Source organism: Poecilia reticulata, chromosome 14 (assembly GCF_904066995.2).
Source record: "Poecilia reticulata chromosome 14, P_reticulata-male-v2, whole genome shotgun sequence".
NCBI classification, from domain to species: domain Eukaryota; kingdom Metazoa; phylum Chordata; class Actinopteri; order Cyprinodontiformes; family Poeciliidae; genus Poecilia; species Poecilia reticulata.
In genome coordinates, this window is record NC_088843.1 from 21,088,034 (window position 1) to 21,099,000 (window position 10,967).

At 51.0% G+C, this 10,967-nt stretch overlaps 1 protein-coding gene across 2 annotated transcripts; it reads right to left on the reverse strand.

Moving 5' to 3' along the window:
* Window positions 1-817: 817 nt before the first annotated feature.
* LOC103459883 (arrestin red cell) lies at window positions 818-10,335 on the reverse strand. 2 transcript variants are annotated; one of them, XM_008401814.3, is made up of 16 exons: window positions 9,887-10,335; window positions 7,217-7,247; window positions 6,703-6,763; window positions 6,577-6,621; window positions 6,251-6,348; window positions 5,389-5,487; window positions 4,631-4,690; window positions 4,240-4,307; window positions 4,008-4,143; window positions 3,840-3,924; window positions 3,659-3,731; window positions 3,196-3,333; window positions 2,863-2,946; window positions 2,532-2,608; window positions 2,403-2,457; window positions 818-2,324 (listed from the first exon to the last, which is right to left on the reverse strand). In XM_008401814.3, the coding sequence occupies exons 1-16, from the start codon at window positions 9,907-9,909 to the stop codon at window positions 2,237-2,239; spliced, it is 1,221 nt and encodes a 406-aa protein (XP_008400036.1). In that variant the 5' UTR covers window positions 9,910-10,335; the 3' UTR covers window positions 818-2,236. The 2 variants fall into 2 exon arrangements, with proteins under 2 accessions (XP_008400036.1, XP_008400035.1); XM_008401813.3 differs by having other exon boundaries at window positions 818-2,327; window positions 9,887-10,333.
* Window positions 10,336-10,967: the final 632 nt, after the last annotated feature.

Below are 10,967 nucleotides of genomic sequence, written 5' to 3' on the forward strand. Positions count from 1 at the left end.
CCGTCTCTGCTTTTTGCAGATGATATCGTCCTATTGGCTTTATCAGGTCATGATCTACAGCTTTCATTGGAGCGGTTCGCAGCAGAGTGTGAGGCAGTCGGGATTAGGATCAGTGCCTCCAGAACCGAGGGTATTCAGCCGGAAAAGGGTAGAGTGCCTTCTCCAGTTTGGGGGGGGGGAAGAGGGTGGATCCTGCCCCAAGTTCAGGAGTTTAAGTATCTCTGGGTTCATGAATGAGGGACAAATGAAGCAGGAGATCGACAGATAGATGGATGAAGCGTCTGCAGTGAAGCAGGCGTTGTACCAGTCTGTTCTGGTGAAGAGAGATCTGAGCCAAAAAGTGAAGCCTTCAATTTACCGGTCAATTCAAGTTCCTACCCTCATCTATGGTCATGAACCAAAGGACAAGGTCACGGATACAAGCAGCTGAAATGAGTTTTCTCTGCAGGGTGTCTGGGCTCTCCCTTAGAGAGAGAAGCTCAGTCATCCAGGAGGGGCTCAGAGTAGAGCCGCTGCTCCTTCACACTGAGAGGAGCCAGATGAGGTGGCTCAGCATCTGGCTAGAATGGAGACTCCCTGGTGAGGAGTTTAGGTCCTACTGGGAGGAGACCCGGAGGAAGACCAGGACACACAGGAGGGACGATGTTATTCTGCTGGGAACGACTGGGGAGACGGACGTCTAGGCCTCCTTACTGAAGCTGCTGACTCTGGACAAGCGGAAAATGGATGGTTCAGATATTAAGTATAACTTTAATTTTTTAAGCTTTTGTTTGTTAGTTGTTTATTGTTTCTATATAATCAATAATAACAGGAAGACTGTTAGTTCATTTCACTTTAATAATAAAAAGAAAACTAAATAAAAATCTGAAAATAAAAAATACATGGCAAACAGACTCTGAACTGATTATGAGGATAATCATGGTCGCTGATGATACAGTAGCAGTAATAAGTCACCATAATAATAATAATAATAATAATAATAATCAGAAGCATAATAATAATAATAATAATAGAAGAAGAACTCTATGTTTCCAGATCACTTCTCTGTTGTATAGACATAAGCATGGCAGCGGCCCAGAGGGCAGCGTTGGCAGCCCAGGGCGTGGCGGCGGCCCAGGGCATGGCGGCGGCCAGGGGGTGGCACTGTTTACACGTAGAGCGAAGGAACCCCACAGAGCACGACGAAACCAGGACAGAATCACAGCTCCAACGATTCACAGCACGGCGTGGGAACAAAAAACCTTCTTCTTCTTGGTGAACGAGGCCGGACGGGCGGCTCGGAGGACCGGCTGAGAGGGGCTCGGTTCTGAACGGGTCAGTGTGGCAGGGCGACAGGAGAACTGACTGATGGAGGCTCAGGTCTAGCTGGAGGAACAAAATCAGGTCAGAACCGGTTCCGTCTAGAAACAACTCAACTACCCTGATTCAGCTGCAGAACAAACGTCTAGGTTCTGACAGAACCTCATCTCCAACCCGAAAACCCAAAACATTTGGTGCTGAAAAGGGGACAATATTCTGAAGGACGGGTTTAGAATAGACGGGTTTGGAACCTGAAGAGGATCCAAACCCGTTTAAGTTGAACATCTGAACCTTTTAGATTCTCCTCTAAAAACAGGAACAAGTGAGGTTAGTTCTGGTTCTGATCGGCACCATCAGGAAGAACCTCCACTTCCTTCAACAAGCCACCACCAGGAGCTGTACCAGACTGGACCGGACCGGTTCAGCCAGTTCACGTGGAGTGGAATAGGACTGGGAACGCTGGTGTTGATCATGGGACTGGGAGGAACTGGATTCTGACTCCTGAACTTGAGACACCAACAGAACATCAGATTCGGATTGGCCACCAGGTGGCAGCAGATCTCTACTCAGCTACAGGCTGACCATTGGCTCCTGCTGCCTGAGTGACTGGTTCTACTGGTTCAAAGTCTGAAGCTGAACTGGAGCAGCACAGAGGACACGGGGACGCTGGTTTGAGACAAAACCAATCCACGTTCAGGGACACCTAACAGGAAGTGGTCAGCTCTAAGCCCCGCCCACTGAAGAAAAGAAGGAGGGCTTACGGGGGATAAGGAGTTGAAACAGGAGAAGAAGAAGAACCACCGAGCCTCAATGCAGTCCAGCTCTCACCCGCCCCCTGCTGGGGAATGTAAGGTGATGAAGCGTGTCGGTGTGCATCAGTGTGTGTGTGTGTGTATGTGTATCAGTGTGTGTGTTGAAGCGAGCGTGAGGCGTCCTCCTAGCAGTCCTCATCCTTGTCATCCACGACGCCTTTGAGGCGCAGGCGGGCGAAGTCCTCGAAGACGAAGTCGTCGTCCTGGGAGACGCTGCTGAGAGGACGAGACGGACAGACAGTCAGAACCAGAACCAGAGCCAGCAGCTGATCAAACCCGTCTGTGACTCACTTGGTGTCGAACTCGATGAGGTTGGTGTCAATAGGCGGGTCCGAATCCGGCACGGCTGCAACCAGAGACAGGGTGAGCGGTGGAGGTTGCCATGGAAATGGGTTGAGGGCAAGTGCCGGCATGTCTCACCTGACTGTGGGCGGGACGCGGGCGGCTCCACGGGTTTGGGATGCATCAGGATGAAGGGCAGCTCCACCGACACGTCCCTGTAGGACAGACAGGAAGCTGCTGGAACCGGGTGGAACCAGAACAGTAGCCACTAACTGGGATCACTGCTCAGTCAACTGGCTGCAAGCTTTTATTGTAACGGGTCCAGTCTGTTACTGAAGCTAATAAATTGAATAGTGCATCCAATAGCACCCCTGAAACTGACCTGCAGAGCTCTGATTGGCCATAAGGTGCTTGTCTGTCTGTATTTTCTTCCCAATGTGACTGATAAAAAAAACAGGAAGTGTCTTACCCTCCGCGTGACACCACCAGCTTGACCTTGACCCTGTAGGACACCAGGATGCCCAGAACTTCCTTGTTGGTCACGTCCTTCACTCTGCGGAAGAGGAGGAAAAGGAGTTTATGTGACCATAGTGCCGTATGTATGTGTGTGTGTGCGTGTGAGAGAGAAAGAATCAGGTTTTTGTGTCCCTGTGGGGACCTCTGCTCCTTGGTCCCCATGAGGGGAAACACTGTTTTTGGGTCAGAGGTTAGGTTTAGGGCTAAGGTGTGAAATTACTTTTGCTTAGGGTCAGGTTGTAGAAATGAATGAAAGTCAATGATGACGTGTATGTGTGTGTGTTACATGGTGGAGGAGGCCAGGTTGGTGTCTTCGTGCTTCAGTTTCCCGTCCAGAGCCAGGCCTCTCTTCTCCCGGTTCTTGTCCAGCGTCGGAGTCAGAGTGTACACCTTACAGAAGGTGGAGCTGGACGACACCTGGTCGCTATGAAAACCACAGGCTGACGTTAGTCTCAACCAGTTTCTATTCTGGCGTAAAGTTAAAACACAATGTGAACAGATGTGAACTGGTTTAAGTGACTCAACTACCTTAAACCAGTTCAAAACAACTGTAACTGGTTCACCTGTCTTATACCAGTTCAGACTGGTTTACACCAACTAAAACTGGTCCAAACTAGCTTAACTTATCTCAAACTAGTTTAGACCAGTTTCTAGCTGATATGTGAACCAGTTGATCTTCAAACAGGTTTCCGACAGAAAGCCTCAAGTCATCATCATCATGTGTTGGCTGTGGTTGAACTGAGACTCACTCTGCCTCCAGCTGGGCAACTGGGCATTTATACTGGGCAGTGCTGAACAGGCAGATGTCGGCGTATTGGCGCACTGCGGAGAGAGAGAGAGAGAGAGAGTGACATCAATGGGTTCTTCAGAACTTTCTGGTCCCACTGAGCACAAATGAAGAGGAGGAGGAGAGAGGAAGAGAAAGAAGACCTGAGATCTTGACTCTCTTCACTGTCTTGGTGGAGTTGTTGGTGACGTGAACGTTCACGCTGATGGGCTCTCCGTGGTAGTACAGCTGCATGATGGGAAACAGAGTCCTGGATGAGGATAGCGGTGACGTGAGCGATGAAGAGGAGGATGAAGAAGCAGCAGCAGTACCTCCTTATCCAGCGACGCCTCCAGGTGCAGGGAGCGGTCCGACATCAGGAAGCTGCGGGTCGTCTCCACCATGGGCTGAGGGCCCGGCTTCTCCGGGGCATACTGGACCTTCCTGATCACCAGGCGCACCGAGTTCCTGAGACACACAGCACAATGGGAGCACTGGGCACACTGGTGGGATGGAAGTGCACCACCTGGTGGTGTCAGGGTGGAACTGCTGCTCTGAACTCACCTCTTGTGGATCTTCTCTTCTATGGACTTGGCACAGAACGCTCTGATCTCAAAGTCCACACCGCAAGCCTACAAGGAGGACAGACCGGGTTCACTTCAGAATCAGAACCAGCAGAACCAGGCTGGACTAATGCTGACTGACTGGTTTTACTGGCCAGTCCAGTTGAGTGGAACTGGGCCAGTCCAGCTGATTTATCTGATGATCTGCTTCCTCTACTACAGCTAGGCTCAGAATTATTCATACCCCTGAAGTCATCTTTTAACCTGATCAACGTTAAGGTTCCGGAGTGGTCCAGTTAGAGTCCAGGTACTGGTTCCCTCAGACATGAGCCAGACACTCAGCTCTACTGTTGATCAATGATGAATATTGGTGATTATTGGTGAGCTGTTACCTTCCCAGTGTCCTCTGGTCCGGGCTGCAGGGTGACCGAACACGGCAGGTTCTGAGGGATCTGGAACACAGTAAGCATCATAGTTTAAACCATCATCATCATCATCAATGCTAAGAGCTATATAGACTGCTTGTTATTATGGGATGCATTCACTCATCTCTCATTTAAACCCTGGGTCAGAGGTCATGGCTCACCGTCTGCAGTGAGATTAACACTTTAATCTCTATAAATTATAAACTAGAGACCTAGATCTGATGAATATCAGTGCTGCTTTGCAGACCGGAGCTCTGGAGACTCTTCTGTTCTGAAAAGAGCAGGAGGCCCTCTAGGGCCTTCCTGGACCCTGATCTGGGAGCATCAGAATCAGAAAGCAGCTTTCACTGTTTCCTCCAAGGTCAAAGGTAATTTCTAGAAGTTTTCCACAGTTGTAGGTCTTAGTGTGGCCAGAGGGTCACCTGGAGTACAACAATGCCGCACTGCAGAGGAAACTGGTTGCAGAGGCGTGAAGCAGGAAGCGAGTGAATCACCGAGTGACTTCCTGAGATAAGAACCTGCACCCGGTTCTGTTCAGGCCTCCGTGATGCTGAGCAGAACCAAGGCTCTGCTATCATCTAGTTCAGCAAATACACAGACACAGCTGGATGGAGGAACCAAAGGACCAGAACCAGAACCTAAGCTCCACTGAAACCCATCAGATTCAGCAGATTCTAACAACCATTCTAGAGTTAGGTAGAGCTGTAGCGGTAGAAAGGACTCACTGTGAAGTAGAAAGGATGGGCGTGCTGGCCCAGCTTCTTCAGCAGGCGCTCCTGCAGCCGGCTGTTGGCTTTCTTCTCCTCAGGAACTGGAGGGAACGCCTGGAGAACACGACATGAGAAAGCTTGTCATTGATCAGCATTTAGCTGCAGGTGGATGGTTCTACAGGGTTCTATGGGGCTGCACTAAATTGCAGGGGTCTCAACAGGACTCTACAGAGACTCTATGGGTCTCTACCTTGGGGCTCTACAGTTACAGTTGCACTTTTGAAAGTATGTGCTGTGAATGTACGGGCCAAGCAAGAATTATACCGTTTATAGCTGACAGAGGTGTATTCTCCTGAAATGGTTCCTCATAGATGACTGAGGAACCATTTCTCAGTCAGAACTCTAAAAGCTGAGTTGTAGTCACACTGTTGGAAGTTTGTTTTGAGCGCTGGGGAATCAGGTGTTGAGGGGTTTCAAGGTTTCCCCCAGTGTATTATAAGCCTGGCGGGCCACCAGCCTTTCCTTTTGCCCCCACCAGGATAGGCATAGCTTGTTTATTTATTTCAGGATTTTTAAATTTTTTTTGTTTGGCTTTTTAAAGACTTTATAGTTGATGTTTAGGTATTATTAATGTTTTCCAATAACACATAATTACCTTGTGATATTCTAACATTTTCTGCCAACTTCAAAACTTTTTCAACTCAAAAACAGCAGGCCGCTGGATGACTGCTCTAGCGCCCTCCCACCGGGCTCAGCAGGATGTCAGGGGGAACCCGGTGTTTATAGCTGACGAATTCTTGGGTTCTGTATCCTCCTAAATGAGCCGTGGTTCTGGTGTCAGTCTGAGCCGGCGGTTCCTCGTGGCGGAGAGTCTCACCTGGAAGGTGGAGATGTACAGGTCCTTCCGGAAGGACAGGCCCAGGACGTCCAGGTCCTCCCGGCCGTACCGGAAGGCGCAGGTCAGTGTGACGAAGACTGCAGGAGGAAGAGGAGGAGTACAGGTCAACTTGGTCAACGGGACCCACCAGATCCGTGTTCCGGAGTCAGGGTTCAGACCCAGAGCTTCTGACTGGACCTTCATTCTGGGTTCTGCTGGGTCTGACCCGCTCTGTAGAACCGACCCATCTGGCTGAAGGAAAAAAACCCTCCAGCATCAGGAGTGGTTCCAACAGAACCCAATGACGGTTCTGAGGTCCGGCTCACCTTTCCTGTCCTTCAGGTACTCCGGGTCCACCAGGATCACTCCATCTGGGAGGAAAACACTCATCAGTTGGTGTCCAGAACCCGGTTCTGGTCAAACATCTGAGGGTTCTGGAGCTCGGGACTCACCTACTGGGTCCACGTGGTCCAGGTGGTCCACAAAATCCCGCTTCCCCAGGTAGACTGTGAGCTGCGGGTCAGAACAAGGAGGTCCAGTTAGAAGCAGAAGCAGAAACTGGACCAGGTCCTCATTGGTTCCGTCTATGACACTGAGATCAGCTCTCTAAACTGTTCATTAGGTTCTGTTGTATCTGTGTTCAGAACCTGGGTTCCTCTAGGAACAGAACCTCCTCCTATAGCCTGACCCGGTTCTGTCTTGATTCAGTCTGAACCGGACCTGGCTCTAGTGTCTGACTGGGCTATTGTTTTGTACTGACCCATGAAGGTTCTGATGGACCAGTCTCCATCAGAACCTGTAAGGTCTATGTTAACCACATGGAGGTGCTGTTCCCCCTCTGTCAGGCTTTAGAGCTGACTTCCTGTTTCTGATCCAGTTTTAGTTCATCATCATCCCTGAGTGGATCCTGAACCACTGAACAGTACCGAAGTCTGGCCACCAGAGACTGGACTCAGCAGAACTCACCTTGCAGTTCGGACTGGACTTCTTGAAGACTCTGAGGAGAAAGAGGAAAAGAAGAAGAAAGTTAGTCTGGGTCCGAGACAAGCTGCTGGTTCTGTTTGAAAGGCCCCCTGGTTCTGCACGGGACCACTGGTCCAGAATGGGGTTCTAAGTGGTTCTGACAGGTTGCAGGTGAGTTGCATCAGCAGCCACAGGAAGTGTGTGTGTGTGTGAACTTCCTGTTGGTGTGCAGTCAGCAGGAAGTGGTTGATGACAGCAGTAGCTTCTCTAAACAACTGGCTCTGGAAGAGTCAGAGGCTTACTCAAAGTCCAGAGCCTAATGGAACCCTCTGGGATGTGAGCAGAACCAGAACAGTCTGTGTTCTGTTCTGGATGTCCGGGTCCAGGCCCGTCACAACTTCAGGAAGTTGTCATTTATACTCTGATGGGGTCCAACGCTCACTTCCTGCCACCATCAGAACCACAACCACCAAACAGGAAGTATCAGGTTGCTCTACCTCTGACACAATAACGAGCTGCTGGACCTCCAGAACCACCTGGACCTCCAGAACCATCAGAACCAGTGACGTGTTTGGAGCAGCTCCACAGTGGTGTGATCAACAGGTTCTGATTCTAGGAAAATCCCGGTCCAGTAAAACGATTCAGCCGACCCACCATCTCAGGTTCTGTTAATCTGGTTGACTTTTGACCTTTATCTCCTGTTTATTATTCAGTATTAATGAGTCAGACCTAGACTGGACCGAGTTCTGGTTCTTGCCCAGCTGCTGATGTCGCTGTGTTTACAGACTGAAGCTCCTCCTGGGAATCACTTCCACCTGCTGCAGCATGGCCTGCTGGGAAAACGCCAGCTGCCAGGAGGAAGACGAGGAGGAGAAGCTGATACTGGTTCTATCTGAAGGAACCTGAAGAAAGGCTCCTGGTTCAGCAGGGTCAGCTTGGGGTCAAAGGACAGAGCAGGAAGCTCAGAGAAACGAGCTCCATGTCAGCCTCTACAGGTAGGACAAAGGTCAGAGATCACGATCCTGAAAGCCTCTTCTCTCTAGAAATCAGATGAACAGACTGGAACATGGCGGTGCTGTGGGCTGGTTCTGATGATCTGACCCAGAACGAGCCGGGTTCTACAGAACCAGAGGCTCCTCTGGCCTAGTCTGCACCTCTAGTTTTGGTCCAAACTGGGTTCTGTTTGATCACCAGAACCAGAACCACACAGACCCACCCAGCCTGTGGCTTCAGCACCGAGTGTCACCAGAACCGGCAACAAAACCCTGACAGTCTCAGTGTTCTGAATGTTCTGGGTTTTTCTGTGTGAACTGGAACCAGCTGGACTGGAGCAGGAAACACTGAACCAGAACCAGAACTTGCAGCAAACCAGAACCAGCCTGTTCCCCTGGCGAGTCCTTGTGGACTCGGCTGCAGCAGAACTCTCCCCCTGCAGCTGGCGACCATGTTGGCTCCTCACTTCCTGCCCTGCCAGCAGCTTCCTGACAGGAAGTGGCTGAGCAGCGATTCAGGAAGTTGGAACGTTTCCAAAATGGAAAACTGAAGATTTCCTAAACAAACGATCTGGGCCGGCAGATCGGTTCTGGAATCAGCAGAACAGGACTGCTGTCATGGAAACCTGAGTGAACGTACACAGAACCAGCTGGTGGATCCTTAAAGCAGCAAACAGAACATCAGAACCCGATAGGTTCCTGACCGGTTCTGATGGGATCAACTGGATCATGATGGGAGCCTTTCTGGTTCTGCCCACTTTGAGGCTTTGAGTTCATGTGGTCACTAAGCAACGACTTCCCAACCAAATGTCATCCTGGACAGGTCATTGAGGAGCATCAGCTGTTAGCACGAGGCAGCCGTCTGCAGTCAGAGGCCTCAAAGAGTCACTGTAACACCAACTGCTACTGGGGCCCCGTCTACCCCGCAGCAACACCTGAACTGAATCCTAGGTCTCCATGGAAGGTGACCCGGAAACTCCTAAAACCAGGATGTGAAACTGGGAGTTATCGGTTCGACTGGATCCACATGTAACCGTTTCTGCAGCAGGTTAGTGGGCTCCACCGGCCTGATTCTGGTCCTGGTTCTGATGAAAACACAACAAACTACAGAGTCGGTTCAGGTGTCTGCAGGAACCAGAAGGCCGTCAGGCTGGCTTTCTGTTTACTGGCTTCAGGCCAGTGACTGAACCCGGGCCGACCCGCTCCTCCACCTGGGTCGGAACCAGCAGGTGGACCCAGAACCAGGCTGATATTTAACCGGAGTAGCTCGGTGTGTTCCCTGGGCGGAAATAACGGAAATCTCCGTGAAACTCCAGGATTTCCAGGGTCCGTTCCGCCCACCTGTCTTCATGCTGGAGTCGTGTTTTCCACCCACGACCCCAACCTGTTCCAGTCCCAGAGCAGTGGCTCTGGTCAGACCGGTTCTGGAGCCTGGGCTGCCCCGCTAACCCCACCCTGTTGCGGGGCTAACTTCGCCCGCAGCCTTGGTGTCCTCAGGGGGAACAGACCCGAACCGAGCCCCGAGGGTTCTGTTCGCCCTGGTTGGGGTACCCCCTTCCAATAAAGCAGTTAAACCCGCCGGTCCCGCCTGGCCCAGCTCCCCCGTCCAGAACCAGCAGAGCGGCTGCTAACGCTAGCTCAGCCCGTCAGAACCGCAGCTAACAGCGGCTAACAGCCCTACCTGGTGCCCGCCTTGTCCCCCATCTCCTCGGCAGGCGGACGGCAGCAGAATCCCGACAAAATGAGGCCTGAGCCGGCGGAGTGTTGTTGGTTGTCAGGCGGTGTCGGTTCGGTCCGGGAGGTTCCGTTCAGCCGTCCATCCACCCAGAACTGGTTAGTATGCTAATAGGTTTTAGCGCCGCCTCGGCTGCTCCGAGCTTCCGCAACGGCTGCGTGTGTGAGAGCGGGCTTGCTGTGCCTGTGAGGACCGAGCGCGCCGTTAACCCGCACTACCGAGGACCAACGCACTTTCACCGCAACTGAGAAGGTTACAACTCGGATTTAAGGTTTGTGAAGGACTCGATCCAGATGAGGAGAAGGAGGAGGAGGAGGAGGATGGAGGGATGCGGGAACACAAACCTGCGTCTGCGTGCGTGTGTGTGTGCGCGCGCAGACTGCAGATTGCGCAACGCGGAGTCCTCCAACATGTCAACACGATGCGTGAAACGTTTAACAGATCAGGATTCATCTGAGAGGAACCGGGCAGGGATCAGAACCAGAACCGGTTCGGAACCAGGATCGAGATCAGAACCTGGACCTGTTCAGGGCTCTAACTTTATTATGTAATAAAAAATAGCAAATATTAATGATAATATTTTCATAAATATGCAAGCACAATTTCTCCCTCACCTGTTTTAGTTTTTTACATGATCAGTCTGAAGCTGCCTGACAAGTTTCTGGAAAACTGTTAAAAATGAAAATAAACAAATAGTTGAAAATAAAATTATTTCAATTAGTCAGAAGCATAAAAGCTTATTTATTAAAGAGGAAATATCCACAAGCCGGGATCGGCTCAGAACCGGGACCGGTTGAGTCCAGCTGAACACTGCGCTGGCCAGGTTCTTCTGACCCAGGACCGGTTCAGTCCAGCCAGTTGTTGTTTCCCCAGAACAGCTGAGGCAGCAGGTCTGTGGCGCTGACCCGCTTCCTTCTGCTTATCTGAGGTCAGAACCAGCAGACCTGGGCCTGTCCTGGTTAGCTGGTTCCCAGATCAAAACCAAAACTCCATGATTTATTGATGAACATTAATTATGATGAAAGTC